Source organism: Jaculus jaculus, chromosome 20 (genome assembly GCF_020740685.1).
Source record: "Jaculus jaculus isolate mJacJac1 chromosome 20, mJacJac1.mat.Y.cur, whole genome shotgun sequence".
In the NCBI taxonomy this organism is placed as follows: Eukaryota; Metazoa; Chordata; class Mammalia; order Rodentia; family Dipodidae; genus Jaculus; species Jaculus jaculus.
The window spans coordinates 21,787,070-21,810,850 of NC_059121.1; the positions used below are offsets into that span (position 1 = coordinate 21,787,070).

The window sequence follows — 23,781 nt, forward strand, 5'->3', positions numbered from 1 at the left end:
GGTCTCTCCTTTCTCCTCAGTCCCTCCAGGGGCACTAAGAAGACGAGAAGGTGGGAAAATTAAACATCTGTCCACAGATCTTTCTCTCGGATATATGAAAATGGCCTCATCTTCATTGGGGCCCCTTCAAACGAAGTTGTGTGTTTTTTTAAAAATCTTTTAACATGTATTTTATTTATTTATTTGAGAGAGAGAGGGGGGGGAGAGAGAGAGACAGAGAATGGGCATACCAGGGCCTCCAGCCACTGCAAACCAACTCCAGACACATGTGTCCCCTTGTGCATCTGGCTAACATGGTTGGGAATCGAACCAGGGCCCTTTAGCTTTGCAGGCAAATGCCTTAACCAGTAAGCCATCTCTCCAGCCCCTTTAAAAGTTTATTTATTTATTTAAAAGACAGAGAGAGAGATGGGGCTGGAGAGATGGATTAGTGGTTAAGCGCTTGCCTGTGAAGCCTAAGGTCTCCAGTTAGAGGCTCAATTCCCCAAGACCCACGTTAGCCAGATGCACAAGGGGGCACATGCATCTGGAGATCATTTGCAGTGGCTGGAGGCCCTGGCGTGCCCATGCTCTCTCTCTCTCTATCTTCCTCTTTCTCTCTGTCTGTCGCTCTCAAATAAATAAATAAAAATGAACAAAAGAATTTAAAAAGGGAGAGAGAGCATGGGCACGCCAGGGTCTTCAGCCATTGCCAAGGAACTAATTTATTTATTTATTTGAGAGAGAGAAAGAGAGGAGGAGGTAGAGAGAATGGGAGCCCCAAGGCCTCCAGCCACCGCCAACGAACTCCAGACGCGTGCGCCCCCTTGTGCATCTGGCCTACGTGGGTCCTGGGGAATCGAACCAGGGTCCTTAGCCTTCGTCGGCAAACACCGTAACCACTAAGCCATCTGCCCATCCCTAAGCTGTGATTTTGTATCGATTCCAAGAGCCCGTAACTAGGTGTGCTGTCTCCCTCTCGCCCCTGCCCGCAGGCTCCTCACGGTCCTGCTGCAGCAATCCAACCTGGGCGAGGTGAACCACCAGGACGCCGAGGTGAGTCTGCCTTCCCCAGCCCCGGGGCGGCGGCGCCGCGCACTTGAGGGTGGAAGGGGCATGTGCACACACCATCGTGTCTCCTCTCCACCGAGGAGGAAGCAGAGCATGTATCCGCGTCCCTACCTCCAAAGGGAGGTCCATGTCTCCTCTGTCCATCTCAGGCAGAAATGTGTCCCTCATCATGGGTGTGGGTAGCATCTAAGAGGGAAGGGCTCCGTTGCATTAAGTACTTAAGCGTTGATCATTAAGACTGACACTCTGTGATTTCCCTCTGGATCTTGAGAAATAAATACTGCTCTCTCCTGTCTTCTCAGCTCGCCAAAACTTAGATGAGAAGTGAGGGCTCCAGATGTTCTCTCTCCCTCCCTCCCTCTCTCTCTCTCTCTCTCTCTCTCTCTCTCTAGAAAGAGAACAAAGAGAATAATGCCAGGGTAACTGCTCCAGAGGCCACATTACTAATGACAGCCATCATAATTGTCATTTCCTTCATGTTGCAAAGGCAATAGGAAAGCTTCTAAATTTCAGTCCCCACTCTCATATATATATACATATATATATATATATATATATGTATGTATATATATACACAATTTACTTATTTGTTTATTTGAGAGAGAGAGGAAAACAGTGAGAGAGAGAGAGAATGGGCATACCAAGGCCTCCAGACACTGCAAATGAGCTCCGGATGTATATGCCACTTTGTGCATCTGGCTTTGTTTGGGTACTGGGGAATGGAACCCAGGTCCTTAGGCTTTGCAGGCAAGTACCTTAAGTGCTAAGCCACCTCTCCAGCCCTCAGTCCCCACTTATGAACTTTGTTCCCAAGGGAGGGCAGGTTGGATATTACAGAACTGTCCAGGAGTAGTTTAAGGCCTTGTTATAGCCTCATCCAGCCTTTTTAAATACTGGCTTTGGCCGGGCATGGTGGCACACGCCTTTAATCCCAGCACTCGGGAGGCAGAGGTAGGAGGATCACCGTGAGTTCGAGGCCACCCTGAGACTCCATAGTGAATTCCAGGTCAGCCTGGGCTACAGTGAGACCCTACCTCGAAAAACTAAAAAAAAAAAAAAAAAAATACTAGCTTTCGTTAGCCAACTCGATTTCTATAATGGGCTTCTTAAAACCAATTGAAAGACCTGGGTTTTAATTAAGTTTTCTAAGTATGTGCCTGGCCTGGCCGTACTTCACTAAGACGTGATGTTGAGAAAAACCTAGTGACAGTAAAATCACACTTTCAAAACAAGGCGCTGTGTTCAGGCAATCCACAGGCAGCGGGGCGTGGGTTAGCCCCTTCAAGCTTCCTCCTGGGCTGTGCCCCCTACACTTACCACAGAAGCTTCCTCCTGACCAGAATTTTGACCACACCAAAAAGCCCTTGCTTGACAGGCTGGGTGTGAGATTAGACCGTTCTCAGACTCGGGGGTCATGTGCTGCACCCACTCCCTCACCTTGGGTGGTTGAAAGCCAAACCTCAGAAGACAGGGGATTTCACCGTCTTAAGACTTCTGCTTTCAGAGATGGGGCAGGCACACTGATCACTCTCCGCCCACGTCTGCCCCGAGGAGCAGGGCACTAGAAGTGGCTGCACTTAGGTTGGCAGACTGGCAACGTCTAGACTGCAGGAAAGTTCCCCACCACTTCCTCCACCTCAGCCCCAGCCTCAGGCCCCAAGTGGGCCTTATTTGGACAGCTGGTGATTTGCAGTCCTCCAGCTCTGACTACTCAAAGCTGAACTAACCTCCCCCAGCAAAGGCATCGCTCTCCATGCCTCCCTCCCCAGAAGGCCTAAGGTGGATGAAAGCGAACATTTGAGAGCTGCCATCATATTACCTTCCAGACAATATGCGAGAAATAGTTTTTAAGTTCTTAGCTCTTGCTCGTGGAAACAAAGTGACTTCTGGGAAAAAAATTCTTGCGATCCCATCAACATTTGGACCAACTGAGTTCCAAGCTCAGAGATCAAGGGCTTGGAAAAGTACTTTTGGGGCTGGGAAGATGGCTTAGCGAAGGCGCTTGCCTTCGAAGTCTGAGGACCCATGTTCGACTCTCTAGGTCCCATGTAAGCAAGGTGCACAAAGGTGAGGCAAGCGCAAGGTTGCATATGCCCAATTGGTAGTGCAAGCATCTGGTGTTTGATTGCAGTGGCTGCGGCCTCTCTCTCTCTAAAAGAAAAACAAACAAACAAAAATAAAAAGGTACTTTCCCTGGCCTGGAAAGATGGCTCAGCAGTTAAGGTGCTTGCCTGCATAGCCCGATGACTCAGGTTCACTTCCCCAGAACTCATATAAAGCCAGATGTATAAAGTGGCACATGAATTTGGAGTTTGTTTGCAGTGACTGGAGGCCTTGGCACACCCATTCTTTCTTTGCCTGTTTCTCTCTCTCTCTCTTTTTCTCTCTCTGCTTGCAAATAAATAAATAAAATATTAATTTTAAAAAAGGACCCTTTCTACCCAATGTCACATCTGCTGTCTATTTTACTGTGGGATGTGTCTGTCTATCTAAAGTCACCACCTAATGTTTGCCTATGATTTTTCGCACTGTATACAAATATACACATATATATGGATATATTTATTATTATCATATTATTAATATCTTCATTTTAGTTCAGCATGGTAGTGCACATCTTTAATCGCAGCATTAGGGAGGCAGAGGTAGGAGGATTGCCATGAGTTCAAGGCCAGCCTGAGACTACAGAGTGAATTCCAGGTCAGCCTGGGCTACAGTGAGAACCTACCTGGAAAAACCAGAAAAAAAAAAAAACACCCAGACATATTAATATTGAATAGTCATTCTTTAGTATGCATAGAGATTTGGTTTCAAGAAGCCTCTTGGATACTAAGGTCTAAAGATTCTCAAGTCCCTTATATAAAATGGTTTAGTGTTTGCCAATAACCTGTATTTATCTTCTTGTGCACTTTAAATCATCTCTGAGTGTTATATTACTAGTACTGCATAAGGACTGTGAAAACAGATGTTATACTGCATTGTTGAAAGAACAATGCCAAAATGCCTGCATGTGTTTAGTCTCTCTCTATATATTTTTTCTAAATATTTTCAACTCACTCTGGGTTGAATCTGGAAGCCATAGACATGGGAAGCATGGAAGGAGGAGGGAAATAGAAACACAAAATTTAAAACCCATCTTAGAACTCCTCATAGAAAGTGGACATGATGCTCTTTTACGTCAAGGAAGTGGATGTCACGGTGGAAACTGCCCTGATCGGAGCTCAGTGACATCAGGCAATTCTTCCATACTGTTGGGTCCCATGTAATTCAAATTTGATATCCAACAATTTAAATGTTACAGGTAATGCTAGAAAGTGCTTGACTGCTCCCACCACAGCACCTTTGCCCCCAGGTAACTACTGCCTGATGTGACACAGTCTCAATCTTTCCATATATATTCTTAGAAACCATGAGATATTACATAGAGATGTTGTACTCTATGGATTTTCTTCAACATTCCCTTTTCTGAACTGAAGAATAGATCTTGGGGCTAGAGAGATGGTTCAGCAGCTAAAGCACTTGCCTGCAAAGCCCAATATTCCTAGGTTCAATGCCCCAGTACCCACATAAAGCCAGATGCACCAGGTGGCACATGCATCTGAAGTTCATTTGTAGTGGCTAGAGGCCCTGGCATACCCATTCTCTCCCACCTTCTCTCTAGCTTTCTCTCTCTTCTCTCTCCTCGTAAATAAATAATTGAGTAAAATATATTTTAAAAAGGTCTTGGAACTGTGCCCGTGTTCATAGATATAAATCTGGCTTATTCCATTTACTTATGAGAGAGATTCAGAGAGAAAGAGAGAGAGAGAATGGGTGCGCCAGGGCCTCTAGCTACTGCAAATGAACTCCAGATGCATGTGCCACCTTGTGCATCTGGCTTTATGTGGGTCCTGGGGAATCGAACCTTTGGCTTTACCGGGAAGTGCCTTAGCTGCTAAGCCATATCTTCAGTCCTGACTCATTCCTTTGAATGGCTTCATAGCATTTATTCCACGCTGTGAAAATATCTCATTCCATTTAGTCACTCCCCTCTGAATGAATCATCCGATTGCCGCCCATGTTTTCACTTTCACAAAGATTGATGCTAAGAGCAGTCTTGGACAAGTCCTCTTGAGTATCTTATGCAAGAATTCCTCCTGAAGAATTTCTGGGTAGTAGAGTGTACATTTCTAATATGTGCTGTTCCCTAAAATTACCTACGCCGAGAGGCTAAGTGGTCTTCTCTTCCCACTGTGGCCGGATTGCTTAGTTGCATTCTCCAGTAAATGACATTGTGAGCAGTTCATCCTCTCAAGACCTTTGTCTATCTTCATCATTGTATGTTTTTATTTTTTTAGGTCTTAGGTTTTATTTTTTAGTTGGTGTACCTATTTATTTAGCTATCATTTATCCCAACATTTTAAAATACAATTTGTTTTTGTTGACTACCATTCCCCCTCCTTCCTCCGACCCCCAATCTCCTCCTTAATTCCACCCCTCAGTGTCTTCCCCCTTCTGTTCTTCTTTAAACTTTTTTTTTTTAATTTTCAGGGAGGGAGAGAGAGAGAGAATGGGGGGCACCAGGGCCTCTAGCTGCTGCAAACAAACTCCAGAACCAGGTGCCACTTTGTGCATCTGGCTTTATGTGGGTACTAGGGAATTGAACTAGGGTTGTTAGGCTTTGCAGGCAAGTGCCTCAACCACTGAGCCAGCTCTCCAGCCCCTACTTCTGTTCTTTATGTTTGTTTTTGGTTCTATCCTTATAGTTTCTGTTCACATTTAGCCTCCTGTATAGACATACTTACTATAGAGATTGCAAGCTAAGACCTGCATATCAGAGAGAACATGCAATTTTAGTTTTTCCGAGTTTGAGTCACTTTACTTAATATGATTTCCCCCCTGACATCTTTTGTCCATGAAGTTATTGGGTTATTTGTCATCTTCTTACTGATTTGTAAGAGTTTGTTTTATATTCAGAACAGGGATCCTTTGTTGCTGGACTTTAAATACTTTTTCACAGTTGGTTATTTCTTTTCGAGCTGGTCATGGTGACTGGCACAGAAATTTTTAAGGAGGATGCACTCAAAATCATCACCCTTGGGCTGGAGAGATGGCTTAGCGGTTAAGCACTTGCCAGTGAAGCGTAAGGATCCCGGTTCGAGGCTCAATTTCTCAGGACCCACGTTAGCCAAGGACCCACGTTAGCCAGATGCACAAGGGGACACACTTGTCTGGAGTTCGTTTGCAGTGGCCAGAAGCCCTGGAGCATGTCCATTTTCCTCTCTCTCTCTGTCACTCTCAAATAAATAAATGAAAATAAACCAAAAAAAAAAAAAAAATCATCACCCTTTCCCGCGACTGCTTTTGCTTTTGGTATCTTTATAAAGCATGCTTTCCCTGGCCCCAGAAGTTTAATCACAATATGCTAAATGGTCTCTTAGTTTGCTACATCGTTTTTTAGCTTGTAGTTTCATTTCGGAACTCTTTGTTTTGTTCCAGTGATCTCTGGTTTTCCTGCTCATTTTTACAACCCAGTTTAATTATAAAGCAGTTGACTACCCACTGTCGGAGCGTCCCAGCATGGGGAAGACGGCAGGGGCCAGATGCTCTTTGTCCTTTTATTTTTCAAACCAAGACCTCAGAAGGATCATTGGCAGTAGAGAGAGGTCTGTGTATTGCAGCGACAGGGAGTTGACAAGTTGCTAACATCTGGACTCTCACCTCCTCTGCTCTCATTTTAGCATGGACTCTGGAAGAGCGTAAATCAGAATGTTGGCATCTGGATTCAAACCTTCAGTGCATTTGTGCAGAGAAGCATGATTTTGCATGTTTTTTTTTTTTTTTCTTTTTAGGAGGCATTGCTGGTCCTATGCACATTTTTATATTAGAAAAATTTTATAAGCAGCTGGACCGTCCAAACTCCCATTGTAACAGCTCTCTTAGCCATTAAATACACGTTGCAAAAACAGATGGGAACATTTGGGCAGGAACTCTAGGACCCATTCCACCCGGCCACATTCCTCAGGTAACCAGACAGTGTGCATTGTAAAGGCAAGATCAGAAGAACGCTCCTGACTAAAAATCTTCTCACTTTACACAGAACAAGAGGTACAATAACCAAGTGATTTCATCGTGCATCAGAATTTTATACTAAAACTGAACGTCTTTAAAAAATAAAGTATGGAGACTGGAGAGTTAAGGCCTGCAAAGCCCAATGACCAGGGTTCAATTCCCCAGTTCCCACGTAAAGCCAGATGCATGCATCTGGAGTTGGTTTGCAGTGGCTGGAAACCCTGGTGTGCCCATTCTCTCTCTCTCTCTTTCTCTCCCTCCCGCTCTCTCTCTGCTTGCAAATAAATAAAAAATGAAAAATTAGAATAAGGCAAGGACTGCTTAAGAGCACACATCTCTGTCTCTCCCTCACCCCATAAGTCAGTAAATGCCTCATTCATCTTGACATTCCTGGTGTCTGTCTCAGTAATGGGAACACAGTGAGTAGCAGAAAAGTGTGTACAGATATAAATCATTTCTTTCATTGTCTAGGATGTATATATGTATATATCATATATGCACATGTATGTACACCCATTATAGAGACAGAGAAAATTTAAATTCAAGAAAAAAATCATGTTTGGCTTTTTTTTTTTTTTTTTTTTTTTTTGAGGTAGGGTCTCGCTCTAGCCCAGGCTGACCTGGAATTCACTATGTTGTCTCAGGGTGGCCTCGAACTCACGGCGATCTTCCTACCTCTGTGTCCCGAGTGCTGGGGTTAAAGGCGTGTACCACCATGCCAGGCTTATGTTTGGCTTTTTAGAAAAAGATGTCATATAGGCTCTAAAACAGGAATCCTTACCCATCTGTGTGACATAAACAGTTCCATGTGCTGGCAAAGCCTAAGGCCCTTCTCTCAAAAGTCTATCTGAGGTTATATAAAACAAAGTATATAGGATAACAAAAGAGACCAATTATTATGAAATATAGTTATCAAAATATTTTAAAGGGGCAGAAGAGATTGCTTAGTGGTTAAGGCACTTGCCTGCAAAGCCTAAGGATCCAGGTTCTATTCCCTAGGGCCCACATAAGCCAGATGCACATACATCTGGAATTTGTTTGCAGTTGCTAGGGGCCTTGATGTGTCCATTCTCTGTCTCTGTCTGTCTCATCTCTGTCTCTTTGTCTCTCTCGCTCTCATAAATAAATACATAAATTTTTTAATAAAAGATTACACATTTAAAGAAATTATTTTTAAAATTTTATTTATTTATTTGAAAGCGACAGACACAGAGAGAGAGACAGATAGAGGAAGAGAGAGAGAATGGGCGCGCCAGGGCTTCCACCCTCTGCAAACGAACTCCAGACGCGTGCGCCCCCTTTTGCATCTGGCTAACGTGGGACCTGGGGAACCGAGCCTCGAACCGGGGTCCTTAGGCTTCACAGGCAAGCGCTTAACTGCTAAGCCATCTCTCCAGCCCTAAAGAAATATTTTAAAGAACAATTGTAATAGTAAAATACATGCTTCGTTTATATAGTAAATTAGTTTTGTGGCATTGGGAATTGAGCCTGATCCAAGCAGTCACTCTGCTGAAGAGCTGTCTTCCCTGGGTTGCTTTCAACTTTTATTTTGACACAGAATCTCGCCAAGGTGCTGAGGCTGGCTTTGGTCTAGACTGATCTTGACTTTGCAGTCCTCCTACCTCTACCTCCCACGTATCTGAGATCGCAGGTATTCACCACCAGTGTTAGCATATATAACTTTTTTTAAGTTTTGTTTTAAATTTTATTTATTTATTAGTAAGCACAAAGAGAGATGTAGAGAAAAGAGAGAAGAGAGACAGACCAGTGCCTCTGGCCACTGCAAACGAACTCTAGATGCATGTGCCCCTTGTGCATCTGGCTTATGTGGGTCCTGGGGAATCAAACCTAGGTCCTTTGGCTCTGTAGGCAAATGCCTTAACCTCTAAGCCATCTCTCCAGCCCCATTAAAATTTTTTTATTATTATTAATCAGTTAGTGGGACCAAAAAGTCCTACAATTTCAAAGTAGTGACACATGTGAATAAAAGATTAAAATATCTATAGCCCCTGCTAACGCTGCTAGCAACTCTATCTCGTAACTGAGAAGACAGGCAATGTTTTCAACTAGAAGTGAGTGAAAAACAAAGATCGTAGCTTATTTTTCTGATGCAAGTTCACATGCTTTACAGTTATGTGTGATTGGGGGATGAATCCCATGTAATGTGTTTTTATTTGCAGGGAAAGAGAGAGAGAGAGAGAAACAGAGCCTCTAGCCACTGCAAACAAACTCCAGATGCACGCATCTGTCTTTACGTGGGTCCTGGGGACAGGAACCCAGGTTGTGAGGCTGTGCAGGCACCTCCCCCCGCCCCCCACGCACACACCATGTGAATTTTTGAACGTCACAGGGACAAGCCGAGCATCGGTGAAATCTGACGCTTCAAGAGGGGCGAGGAGCCGTTTTGCCGACCTCCCAGCCACCTGCCATCTCTCTGCCCCTGGTTGTACCCTGACAAACACTACTGTGGCAGCCACATCAATAGTCCCCTCTGTGCCCTTTCATGTCACCTAGAGCTATTTAAGCAGCAATTGTGCAACATGAAAATTGCCTCACACACACACAAAATTGATTTCTGGCTCAGAAAACAAAAAAGTTAACAGTGGGGATTTTTTTTTTTTTTTGGAGGGGGGGAAAGTTCTAAGAAGCTGATAGAACCTGTAAATCGAGCAGAAATCGCAGTGGTACGAGCTTGAGGCTCTGAGTTACTCATCTACGCATTTCCAAAGCAGCCCAGCCATGCACCCGATAGGTATCATGTGCATCGAGTTCTCTTCTGTTTGTTTGCTTGTTTTTTTGTTTTTTTTTCTTTTGGTTTTTTGAGGTAGGGTGGCGCTAGCCTATGCTAACCGGGGATTCACTCTGTAGTCTCAGGACGGCCTTGAACTCATGGTGATCCTCCTTAGTTTGTCCTCCCAAGAGCTGGGATTAAAGGCACGTGCCACCATGCCACCTCATTCTTGAGCAACCTTACAAACACATCTGAAGTCAGTGGAGAGACAGCACTTCCCTTCAGAACATTCTGGAGAGCTTATCTTTCTCACATCGTGGGAATTGCTAGCCACTCTTTGAACCAGTGCTTTTTATGTTTCTTAGAATAAATTTCCATCTGGGTATTTACTGCAACATGTCTGTGATTCCTAGATTTTTTTAGTCCCTAGGCACTTCAAGGGTGACCTGACTAAATACTCAGTGTGACCCAGCTAGCTGCTGGCAGCAAAGACAGACAGATGTCTGTCTCGCATTTAACAAATTCAATACCCCATGTGTTTGTGGGAGCCTTGACAAGCTGCAATTCAGGACTTCTGGTAAACATTTCTTGAACCCGTACTGTGTGCTCAGCGCAATGGGCACCCCACGGTGAATATGACACACACGGTGAACATGCCTGGCTGTGTCTCACAGGTACATTGTGATTCCTGTCACTGCCTAACACAGATTAAAGCTATCAGACCTAAAGCCATCCCTGTACATGGTCACCAGAGTCCCACAGGATTGTCATGCCCACCCACAGGCTCTGCCCAAGCTGGAGGAAGGGGAAAGAAGGCATTGTAGGAAGATGGACTTCAACAGAGCGTTGTGCGAGAAGACCAACTGCTGCCCTTGAGCTGATGTCGAAAGTTTCGGTTTTCATATTAGTAACACTACAGGGGTTTATTTTTATTTCTCATTGGCTCAACTGGAACAAAAACAAACAAACAGCAGGGGATTTCTCTTAATTGAATCTTCACAAGTTGTTTACATGCCAGTACTATTCACAGAAGGTAAGTCAAGTCTTTATATGGGGCCATGAAGAAGATGGTCAATCATTCTAAAGATGCCACCAGCCACACTTTTATGAGGAGCTTAGGGTCATTGTCAAATGCAACAACCAACAATATAAGGTGGCAACCCTTACCCTGGTTGAAAGGCGTCATTCCACACAGTGACACCACCTTCAACATGGCTAACGTCACAAAGAAAATCAGTTTCCAACACCATGAGCTCATTTCCAAATGTAAAGTCGACCAGCATAGTATGTGAGGGAAACATTTTTCCCCAGAACCATAGAAATCTGGATTTGAATCTCAGGCCCACTAAGTACTCAGCCAGTGGCATTAGACAAATCACTTTACCTGCTTATTGGTTTCCTCACCTACAAAATGGTCCTAAAAACTTACCCCTTGGGCTCATTGCAAAGACTCAGAGATAAAATGTATATAAAGTAGAGTTTGTCTTGTCCCACTCCTTTTACTAACGCATGCAAGGATTGGGTTTTCAGGTTGGTGTTTTAGAAGATACAGAAATATTAATTAATTATTAATTTATTATTAATAATTATTCAGAAGATACAGAAGACAAGAATTACCAGTGCATGGGCTGGAGAGATGGCTTAGCGGTTAAGCGCTTGCCTGTGAAGCCTAAGGACCCCGGTTCGAGGCTCGGTTCCCCAGGTCCCACATTAGCCAGATGCACAAGGGGGCGCACGCGTCTGGAGTTCGTTTGCAGAGGCTGGAAACCCTGGCGCGCCCATTCTCTCTCTCTCCCTCTATCTGTCTTTCTCTCTGTGTCTGTCGCTCTCAAATAAATAAATAAAAATTTTTAAAAAAAAATTAAAATTAAAAAAAAAAAAGAATTACCAGTGCATAACCACAGTTTACTCCACAACCACATCTCCACACTGAATTTTCACATCCTCATTTCATGCCTCTACGTATCCCCTGCCATCCACTTCACCTTGGAGTACTAAAGGCAAGGTCCCTAGGAATGCTAACCAACAATTCTATCAGGTGTCAGTTGATGAGTTAGTAATGGCACTCATATTAGACAAGCTCATTTTCTGTAGAGGAGAAGCTATTCTCTGCCTTTTCCTCTCATGTGTATATGAAAAAAGCAAAGACATATTTTTTTTATAAAAGCCAGAAATGCCATCAAGAACAGTGAGACACCATCCGTTCCCTTAATAAGTAATAGTTATGTCCCCTCTACAATGTGCCCGGTGCTGTTCCAGGCAAAAGCCTGTGCTTGTGAAGCTTCTACTCCCACAAGTGAAAAACTGACTCAGGGCCTTTAGCCCTAAATACTGAAATAATGACTGAAACAAATGTGATTGGGAGCTGGAAAAGAAGTAATCAGTATGAAGTGCAACACTTTAAAAAAGAAGAAGAGAAAGAAGAATCTGGACTGGAGAGATGGTTCAGCAGTTAAGGCACTTGCCTGTAAGGCCTGAGGACCCATGTTCGACTCTCCAGATCCCACATAAGCCAGATGCACAAAGGTGAGGCAATCACAAGGTCGCACATGCCCACTAGGTGGTACAACTGGCTGAAACTCAGGAATGCCAATTCTATCTCTAAAATAAAAAATAAAATAATTAAAAAGAAGAATCTGTTTCCTTTGGATTTGTATTTCTGATCTCAGTGGGCCCAGTTGAAAAATGAAGAGAGCCCATTGAAACACATTAAGCTATTCTGTATTTCAAGTAAAAATTCAACTGTTGAAATAAGAGTAATACATTCCAACTCCTAGACCAGTATTGTTTTTTCCCATATGGAACCAATTTTTCAAAATAGCCTCAAGAATATCCCTTGAGACTCAGTGTTATATAGCACATGAAACTTGAACTCTGAAAGCATGCCATAAATTACAGATTTAAGGTACAGAACTTGGGCTAGCAACCCAGGTTCGATTTCCCAGCGCCCACCTAAAGCCAGAAGCACAAGGTGGCGCATATATATATACATGTCTGGAATTTGTTTGCGATGGCCAGAGGCCCTGGCGTGCCTGTTTTCTTTCTCTCTCTCTCTCTATTTGCAAATAAACAAATAATAAAATGTGGAACTGCTTGAGGGAATTTGACATGCTAATCCCAGGGCCCCACAAATCTCACACCCTATGGCGCATACATCTGGAGTTTGTTTGCAGTGGCTGGAGTCTGCGGTGTGCCCATTCTCTCTCTTTCTCTCTCTCTGCAAATAAATCAATCAATAAAAGTATTAGATATAAGAACTCATCTGGCTCTCTGTGTCCATAACTGTTAGCTTTGGCCTGACTAGGCCAAAGCCTGTCTCCTCCACTCAGCTTGTCCCATGCAGCAGAGGTGGCCAAGGCAGCGTCACTTATCCTTATGTCACCTGCAGGGATGGCTGGCGAAAAGTGAAGCTTCAACGCTACACTCTGCAGGTACCTTCATCTCAACTTAATTTGGGTACATTTAAGGTAGAGAGGACTGAGCAAGGAGGAGAGGCCATCTTTCATGAAATGTTCCTGAATACTAACCAGTCCTTTTGGGCCACCATTTCCCAACCCCAAATCACTGACCATTAAATTATACCTTAACTCTATGACCTTAAATTCACAAAGCAACTGGGCTTCATCTGATAGACTCACACAACTCCGTTCTTTCAGCTGTTTAAAATCCTCTCCTGTCAGGCTGGAAAGGTGGTTTAGTAGTTAAGGTGCTTGCTTATGAAGTCTAAGGACTCATGTTTGACTCTCCAGGTCCCACGTAATCAGATGCACAGTGACACAAGCTCGCAAGGTCACACGTGCGTGCAAGGAGGTGCACACATCTGGAGTTCGACTGCAGTGGTTGGGGCACCAATTTTATCTCCCCCTCCCTCTCTCTCTCTCATAAAAGAAAAACAAGGGTAATCTGTTGGGCTTGCCTCAAAAAAAAAAAAAAAAAAATCCTGCACTGTCTTTCCATTGAGTTTAGAATAAAATCTAAATGGTCTATGTAAGGTCAGTAACCTCCCTCATATCTCCAAGATCAGCGGCCATCTCCTTTTGTTTGTTTGTTTGTTTGTTTGTTGAGGTAGGGTTTCACTCTGGCCCACGCTGACCTGGAATTCACTATGTAGTCTCAGGGTGGCCTCGAACTCACAGTGATCCTCCTACCTCTGCCTTCCAAGTGCGCCACCACGCCTGGCCTGTCTCCTTCTTGAACCTTTCCTCCTCTCTTTCTTCACTCATTCAGCTATGCCCACAGTCTTCTTTTGTTCCAGGCACTGGAACAATAGCCGTCAGACCATGTCCCTCCCTTGGTGGGAATTTGCATCCTGCCACGACTCCAATCTCAGAAGCCTTCCTTGGGCGCACTATGGTCTCTGTGGCCTGGTGTTAGCTATCTGCTTCCCCTCAGTCCTTCTCACAAAGAGCCTGTTTAGAACAAGCCTCGCCCCCTTTGTTACTCTCTAACACGGCCGTCTTGTGTACATGACATAGCGTGGAAACCCCTCTGGCTATTCCATGTGTATTACCTCTCTGTTCCTCTACCATGGCGCAGCTCCCATGAGATCACGCTTCTCTTACTCACGTTTATAACCTTCACAAAATTTCACGATATTTATTACTAACCTGACAAAATGGATGGCTTAATGAATGAGCTGCTAAGCAACAAGCAAGCAATGCGGTGACAGCCCCTGGGCTTGGGGAGGACAGGTGTGTCTCATTTTCCTTCCTGGAAGCCTGTGTTCATCCCTGTCCCCCTCTGATCATTATGTTGCAGGGAATGACGCCGCTGCACTGGGCAGCATTCCACAACCGGCCTCAACACACCCAGATGCTGCTGAAGAAAGGGGCAGACCCTACCCTCGTGGACAAGGACTTTAAAACAGCTCTCCACTGGGCAGTGCAAGTGAGTCACTGTCCCTTGACCTGTCTCAAGCTTAAGTGATATAAAGTGGCCTTTATTTATTTTTTTTCTGAGGAGGTCGGCCTCAAAAGATAAAGTTGCCATAGGCATAAGTCTTGATGTTGGTAAGAAAGCTGCATGGTAGGGCTCAGCGATTAAAGACAATTGCTTGCAAAGCCTGGTGGCCTGTACTTGATTCCTGAGTGCCCATGTAAAGCCAGACGCACAAAGTGGTGCATGCATCTAGAGTTTGTTTGCAGTGGCAAGAGGCCCTAGTGCGCCCATTCTCTTTCTCTTTCAAATAAATAAGTAAATAAATATTTTAAAAAGAACTCCAGGGGCTAGAGAGTTGTCTCAGAGGTTAAGATCCCTGCCTGCAAAAGCCTAATGACCCTGGTTGAATCCCTGGTGCCCACATAAAGCCAGATACACAAAGTGGCGCATGCATCTGGAGTTCTTTTGCAGTGGCTAGAGGTCCTGGCGCACCCATTCTTCCCCTCTCTCTTTCCTGCCTCTCTCTGCTTGCAAGTAAACAAGTAAAGAAAAAGAAAAAGAAATCCAGGCTGGAGAGATAGCTTAACAGTGAAGGAGTTTACCTACGAAGACTAAGGACCCAGATTCGATTCCCCAGGACCCACGTAGGCCAGATACACAGACGTCTAGAGTTTGTTTGCAGTGCCTAGAAGACTGGGCATACTCATCCTCTCCCTGCCCGCTCTCTCTCATAAAGAAATGAAATAAAAAATTTTTTTTTAAAGATATCTATGTGACAGAGCAAGTAAGATTGTTTCTGGTCCTCTTCCCTATCCAGAGGAGCCAGTGATGGCAAATCTATCAGTTTGGAGCCGTTGACTTAACACACACATACGCCTGACTCTCGGGGCATTTCAGTGCTTCCTAACTGGCCTACAGTGACCTCCAAGGGTTACTCGGAAAATCCCTTCCAAGTCTTTGAACCTCAACTGTTTGCCTCTTCTATCCTCATCCTCTACTGCACGTTATTGCAGATGCTCCCTGAAAAGAGGGACTTGTGTTCCTCCTTCATCCTCCCAGGAGTTAGTGCAAGGGTTGGTCCACAAAATCAAAGATATCACATAGAGGCCTATTCACTCCGGTGTCCAAGAAAGGTCAAACTGAGAACGAGGTGAGAGACCACAAGCTAACGGGTCTGAAGTGAATTCTGTTTCCAAGGGGGGAAGGGTATGGCTGGCAGATTAACAGAGGGGGTCCCCTAAATTCCATCCCCTAAGGAGAGAAGTAGCAAGCCTCTTAGCGTAGGCTGGCAAGATCAGTCAGGCCTTGAATGCCTACACACAGAACCCCCGCTGTTTATTACCACTGGCCCAGGCTGGACACCCTCTGGAGCCACTGCCAGTACCTTGGTGATGTACCTCTGCCACCCCCAACTGTGGTTTCACCCAGTGTCTTCTTGTGCCCGGCGACGCAGGGGAGGGCACCTGGGGCTTTCAGGGCTGACACAGGTGCCTGAAAACAGAAATGATGTGGAAACTGCTCTGTTTTTGTCCCTTTAAGCTTGGCTTCAACCTCTCTTTGCCAGAGACAATGGGAGAAAAACTTGTTTTTGTCATTTCCACCTGCCTGGGCATCCTCCTAACATACTTTCGGTATTTACTGGCACGGCCCTTCCCCTCCCTGCCATTCTCTGCCCAAGGCACCAAAAAAACTGCCCTCCAGCTAGTCAGGAGCCACCGTGGGGATCACTCCAGCAGCAGGGTCCGCACAAAGACCCTGGATTGGCACCCAGGAAGTGGCCCACGAGTCGTTGGTGCTCAGCTCAGTTGAAGATGGCATCAGGGTCATTTCCTGTATATTCCCCCACATACTTTGATTCCCTTGTTCTGGGATGCAAGTGCCCTTTAAAAACCTCCCCTGGGCATCCATAGACCTCCTATTCTCTGCCTTTCTCCATCCCAGCCCCCAAAAAAATATTAGCCCTTGCAATGGGATCTCCAGCAATGCCTGTAAACTGGCACATCTCCGGACTCCATGCCTGAACTTCTGAGCGTGTGACTCCATGGGGCTGTGACCTCTGTTCTCACCCTCTAAGAGGCAGTTTGGCAAAACCAGAATGAAGGCATTCTCTGGGCTTCACTAACAGACTTGGATTTGAACTAAGGGGAGTCTCCCAGACATGTGTGGCTTTGGGGGACTGAATGATCCACACTGCGCCAGGTCACACAGGCTGAGAAAGACCGATGCAGCACGTTCTCCCTCATACATGGTTGCTATTGATCAGTCCCTTGTACACCACCTAACTCTATCTGGACCTGTAATAAATTATAAAGAACTCATTTGGGCCCCATTATAAAAGCAAAGGGGGTGGGGGGTTGGAGGGATGGCTTAGCGGTTAAGACGTTTGCCTGCAAAGTCAAAGGACCCTGGTTTGATTCCCTAGGACCCACGTTAGCCAGATGCACAAGAGGGCACATGCAACTGAAGTTCGTTTGCAGTGGATGGAGACCCTGATGTGCCCATTATCACTCTCTCCTCTCTCTCTCTCTCTCTCTCTCTCCCTCTTTCTATGTCAAATAAATTAAAGTTAAAAAATAAAGAAAATAAAACAAAGGGGGAGTTGTCAGGCACTGTCAGGCACAGGCTGGAGCCTTCAGGAGAAGGGCCTGAGCTGCCAGGCGTGGCTAAGCCCCCACCTACAGGAGACCACACCCTCTCCAAGCCCCAGACCTGAACATAGGTTTTGCCCAGAGCCCTGTGACCTTTGGCCAGTTGCCTAGGAAACTCCTTATCAGCCAGCACCTTCACACAGCCCAGGCCCCTGAGACCCTAGATCACCTGACCCCCACCTCCCACTCCATTGCCTACACGGTGGGAAGAATCTTCCTAGGCACAGGCTAGCAACATTCAATCCCCTTAGGATCCTCCCCACACACACACCCGCCCTCAAATGCTTATAAAACCCATTTCTCTGACAATAAACTGACAGAGCTCTTCACTGAAACTAAAACAACAACAATAACAACAACAAAAACTAATGGTAATTCCGTAGAACTCTTCCTCCTGGATAGCATTCTATTACTCAACAGGGGGGAGGGGAGACCCAAAGACAAGTAGAAGGTGGAGAAATTATAATCCTTAAACCATGGGCTTTGGCTGGTCAATCCCAGGGCCAGAATTGGGTTTTCCCTCCCGCACCCCACAAAGTAAGCTGTTGGTCCCTAACTTCTTCAGTGGAGGCTTGTCATACTCGTGTCTTGAATATTCTGTCTCTCTAAATAACCATGATGTCGGTCTAGAGCTTTCAATCTGTTGCCTGCAAGAGGATCCTCTGACACACTTTCAAGCAATACTGATGCCCAGGCCCCAACTCTTGGTTTCTCGTTTAGCTGTTCCAGGGTAGGGCTTAGGCATATTTTTTTTAAAAACTTCAAATAAATATTTATTTTTATTTATTTATTTATTTGAGAGAGAGGAAGAGGGAGAGACAGAATGGGCGCACCAAGACCTCCAGCCACTGCAAACAAACTCCAGAAGCATGCGCCACTTTGTGCATCTGGCTTATGTGGGTCCTGGGGAATTGAACCTGGGTCCTATGGCTTTGCAGGCAAGTGTTCTAACCACTAAGCTATCTCTCTAGTCCTAAATTATTTACTTTTATTTTTATTTGTTTATTTGAGAGAATGGGTAAAAGGGAGAGAGAATGGGTATGCCAGGGCCTCTAGCCTCTGCAAATGGACTGGGACCACATGTGCCACCTTGTGCATCTGGCTCATGTGGGTACTTGGGAATTGAACCTGGGTCCTTTAGCTTTGCAGGAAAATGCCTAAACCACTAAGCCATCTCTCCAGCCTAGGCATATTTTTTTTTAAGTTCCTTCCTTGTCACAGGAAATTATAATATACTGTAAGAGTTGAGAACCACTGTGATAAGAGAGGTTTTATTAATGTGTGCCAATACCTTAGCTACTCCTACTTACAATGTTTGCATGTTGGCCATGATGGTACATCAGGAAATGCCATTTATTTGCTCCATAGTTTAATGGCTATTTCTAGAGCATCTACTATGTGTTTTGCACTGGAGATAATGATTAAGGAAAAGTTCAAATCCAGGCTGGAGAGATGGCTTAGCAGTGAGGGAACTTGCCTGCAGAGCCTAAGCACCCAGGTTCGATTCCCAGCACTCCTGTAAGACAAGATGCACACGGTGGCGCATGTGTCTGGAGTTTATTTGCAGTGGCTAGAGGCCCTGGTGCTTCCATTCTCTCTCTCTCTCTCCTCTCTCTCTAATAAATAAATGAATAAAAAAATTTTAATTTAAATCCACAATTGTATCTAACATTGTATGTGTGCTGGTGGTATGTGTGCATTCATTTTTAAAAAATATTTTTATTTATTGTCTTGCAAGCAAAGAGAGATAGAGAGAAAAGAGACACACAGAGAGAAGGGGCACACTAGGGACTCACTCCAGATGCATGCACCACCTTGTGCATCTGGCTTTACAGGGACACTGGGGAATGGAACTCAGGCTGATAAACTTCGCAGGCAAGTGCCTTAGCCACTGAGCCATCTCTCTAGCCCTGGCATTAATTTTTTGTTTGTTTGTTTGTTTGTTTTGAGGAAGGAGACCACAGTTTTCTTCAGTTCCCCATGAGACTGAGTAACTACCCCAAAAGTAAGGTGCACAGGTCTAGAGAACCTTCGATCTTCCTTCCCTGTGGAGTAGTAAAATTCTCAATTTACATTCTTCCCTTTTTGCTGCAAAGAGCAAGGTCAGAAAATATCCCAAAGGTCAGCTGAAATCATCGTTGCCCTTGCCATTTTTAGTCTTCTTGCCCATTTATGTGACACAGAACTGGCATTGTGCTTTAAAGATTCTCACATGAATAAGTCTATTTCCCATTGTCATTTCTTCCTGTGACTCAACTTCCTGTTTTCTGTCTTGGACCATAGGAGATCCAACTGAAAGCTATAATGATTAGAAAGAATAAAGCCTGTGTATTTGATAGAAGCAACCAATGCAGTAATGATTTGAAATACTAGGCCTGAAAGTAAATGAAATCGAGTTTCTGCTCCCACGACCCAGGACCCGACAGACAGCGCATTGACGTTTTCTCACTCCCCCGCCTGCCCAGGGGATGGCATGGCCTGATGGACCAGAGCTGACGTAAGCAAGGGTCTGCACAGGTGTGTCCTCGCGCCTCCGCTGGACCAAAGTGTAGCCCAAGTTTTTCTTTCCAGTTCCTTCAGCTGGCATCCAGTGCAGAAGATTGCCAGATGAATAACTCCAGCTCTGACCTCTCCTAACTCTAAGCCCACATTTCCAGCACTACTGAGGATCTTCCCACAGTTTCCCATTCAAGCCTCTTTTTTTAAAAAATTTTTTATTTATTTATTTGAGAGCGACAGACACAGAGAGAAAGATAGATAGAGGGAGAGAGAGAGAGAGAATGGGCGCGCCAGGGCTTCCAGCCTCTGCAAACGAACTCCAGACGCGTGCGCCCCCTTGTGCATCTGGCCTACGTGGGACCTGGGGAACCGAGCCTCGAACCGGGGTCCTTAGGCTTCACAGGCAAGTGCTTAACCGCTAAGCCATCTCTCCAGCCCCCATTCAAGCCTCTTAACTCCACATGGCTAAGCTCATCTGCGGTGTCGTTTTTCTCTAACAGCTCATCCTCCTAGTAGCCCAAGTCAAAGGGCTTCTTGATCACCCTTCACACCGAGCTGCTCGTGACACCGCTCCATCCTGTCACTCCCAGTCCTGTCTCCCTAGGCCTCTCTCCTCTCTCCCATTCTTTCTCTTCTCACTGTCGAGGTCAGGGAACCCAACAGTGAGGAGGTGAAATCTTCAGATGGGAGTAACGGACATGAGAGTAATGAAGAGGCTATTTAAACACAACCCCAGGGAGAGTGAGAGTAAACTGACATGGAGATATATGAGCTTCAAAAGCCATGGGAGGGCTGCAAAGATGGATTAGTGGTCAAGACGATTGCCTGAGAAGCCTCAGGAACTAGGTTTGACTCTCCAGAACCCATGTAAGCCAGATATACATGGTGGCGCGTGCATCTGGAGTTTGTTTGCAGTGGCTAGAAGTCCTGACACACCCATTCCCTCTCTCATCTCAAGGAAACTAATAAATAAAATATTTTTTTTAAAAGACTAGATCCTTTTTCTACCATGCAGGAGAAGACATGGCGGCAGGAGGTTGCGGCAGCTGTTCACGTCATGTCCGCAGTCAGGAAGCAGAGGAAGATGGAGTCTAGTGCTCAGCTCACTTTCTTCTTTTGAGTCAGCCTGTGGGATGATGCTAAACTGCCCACATTCAGGGTGGGTCTTCCCACCTCAATTAAACACATAGACATACCCAGAGGTGGGCCTCCACAGTGATTCTAAATCCAGTTAACAATGAAATTTAACTATCTCAGTTCACCAGACATATATTAGTACCCAACTAGCTCTATGCTTCCCACTAAACCCCCATTAAAAGTCACTTAAGGGCTGGAGCGATGGCTTAGTGGTTAAGACGTTTCCCTGCAAAGCCAAAGGACCCAGGTTCAATTCCCCAGGACCCACATTAGCCAGATGCACAAGGGGGTGCATGCATCTGGAGTTCGTTTGCAGTGGCTGGAGGCCCTGGTGCACCCATTCTCTCTCTCTCTCTCTCTCTCTCTCTCTCTCTGTCAAATAAATAGATTAATTAAAATAAAATATATTTTAAGTCACTTAAAATAAAAAGGGTTTATAGGGGCTGGAAAGATGGCTTAGCAGCTAAGGTGCTTGCCTGTAAAGCCTGAGGACTTAGGTTCATTTCTCCAGGACCCACGTAAGCCAAATGCACAAGGTGGCACATGCATCTGAAGTTCATTTGCACTGGCTAGAGGCCCTGGTGTACCTATTTTCTCTCTTTCTCTCTCTGAGAAATAAATAAAATATTTTTAAAGGGTTTACAGTCACGAAATTGGAATTTTGTTTTTGATTTTTTTACCAATCTACCTGAAGCAAAATCCTGGGCAAGACTTTGAAGTCAGGCTCTTCCCCAACTCGCTCCCATCACCGGAGGTAAAGATAAAACAGCCAGGACCAGGTTTTTAGAATCCATGACGTCAACACGATGGACAAAAAGCAAGGAAAGTAAATAAAATACAATAAAGCAAAAAAACCGTGGTCCAGTAAGTCTACTGAGTGCAGTGCAGAATCTATCTGGGAGTTCCCCAAGGACAGAAAATATACAGTAGCACTTTTCTGATTTGGTAACAGTCCCACTGTTCTGCCTGTGGCCCATCTGGCCATGGGAATTTAGCAGGTTTCCACTTTCTTTTTCTCCTGTCGTTTCCAGGTCTCTGTGGTCCTCCCTGACCTCTGAGGCCGGAGCCTCCCTTGGCCTGAGACTCAGTACAGAGTGCTAAGAAGTGACCAGAGACCATCATCCCTGGCCTTGAGCTCCTGTTGGGCTCCTTGCATTCTCAGAAGGACACCTACAGCAACCTTCCTAGAAGAGGCCTTTAAGGTGTCTCCTGTATAACTAACTCCCAGAAGGCGGGGCTCCGTTGGCAAGGCTCATGTCGAAGGGTCCAGGCAGCAGTGACTATGAAAATGCAGGATCCTGTTCCTCCCAGACCAAAGCACAGGGCATCTACAGAGTCAATCCTGGCTCAGCAAAGTTCTTAGCTGTGAGCACCTTGGGCAAATTTCCATAGTTCCTCCTCCCCTTCATTCTCTGATCTCTCCACTCAGGAGACGGTCATAATCATTGCTTCCTGGGATGGGTTTATGGAGCGGCCCTCAATGAGGAGGGTCCCTTCGGAGTAGGGAGGACGGAGAGGAGGCTAATGAGGGTACCAACATAGCTGTTTACATGCTATGTATACAACTAATAAAATTTTAAAAAAAAGAAGTGACCAAGCAGGGAATATTCTATCCATCAATGCAACTATCACTATTATTTTGGGGGATGGTTTTGTTATAAAGACAAGGAAAACGTAAGTGTAATGAGCAGGAAAGGAATTGCCTGGAACATTCAAGACAAAAGGTGTTTTGGAAGAGAAGCATAGCATGCAGTGGAATTGTATTAGAGCTTCCAAGGGGCCCTGGGCTGCTGCTACTTCCAAGCGACGCCTGCCAAGGGTCAGGTGAGGAGAAGGGGCAGAGAGGTGAGGAGTAACTTTTTTTTTTCTGTTGTCGGTCATCTAGCCTTAAAGCTCCATCTTCCACAAAGAAGGGAAACAGTAATAGGGCGTTTCACTCCTTGAGTCACGTTGGCAACCTGAATTCCTTTACTCTTCCAGGAAACTGTAAATAAAATAAATATTCACTGAGCTGTCACTTGTTCCTGCTTTCAGTGGCTGGTGCTTTTCAGGAATAGTATGCTGACTGTTTCAGATGTATTTCAGACCCCTTCAAAATGCATTCAGTTATATCAACTGAAAGAATCTTTGAAAAATTGATGAAAGCTGCGGTACATTAACATATCTGACTTACGACAGGCGTGCATAGACCATGGCAATTGATCCAACTAGAAGAAAGTTCTTGTAGAACAAAGGATGGGTGGAGAAAGAGAAAGGATGTTAAGAGGGTATGTGAAAGAAAGAGAGAAAAAAAAGAATTTTGTAGACAAGGTCTGGCTTGCTCTCTGGTTATGTCATTGTATACCCGGTGTCTTGGAGGGCACAGGGTGCTTAGGGAAGAGTGCTCTGTGGTCACCACCTCAGAATTCTCAGTTTGTTTCCTAAGTGAAGTCTTACAGGACAGTGGAGAGTCTGATCACACTGTTTTTGCCTTTCAACCTCCCTAGAACTGATTCTGGGGAGCTTATTCCTCAGCCTCTGCCCATTTTCTGCTGCCTTCTGGCCTGGCAGGGGTCAGGACTTGCCTCTGAGAGAACCAAGCCCAGCAGGTGTCCTGTTGTGGGATCTGCCCGGGCCTGCAAGGTTCTGCGTTCATAGTCAGAATTCCTACCCCAAGGAGCACCAGGCTAAATAGATAATAAAAATCACAGTGTAATAAAATGAAAATTAAACACACACACACAGCAATAGGGACTGAAGAGGTGGCTTAGCAGTTAAGGCACTTGCCTGAAAAGCCTAAGGACCCAG

General features: G+C 45.2%; 1 protein-coding gene across 3 annotated transcripts in view; it reads left to right on the forward strand.

The window, feature by feature from the left end:
* Positions 1-23,781, forward strand: part of Ankrd55 (ankyrin repeat domain 55) — a 110,722-nt gene that overhangs the window by 46,112 nt on the left and 40,829 nt on the right. For all 3 annotated transcript variants that reach the window (XM_004664928.2, XM_045139019.1, XM_045139020.1), the window contains 2 exons: positions 975-1,035; positions 14,591-14,719. In XM_004664928.2, coding sequence (XP_004664985.2) covers positions 975-1,035; positions 14,591-14,719 — 190 coding nt within the window. The remainder of the gene's footprint in view (positions 1-974; positions 1,036-14,590; positions 14,720-23,781) is intronic.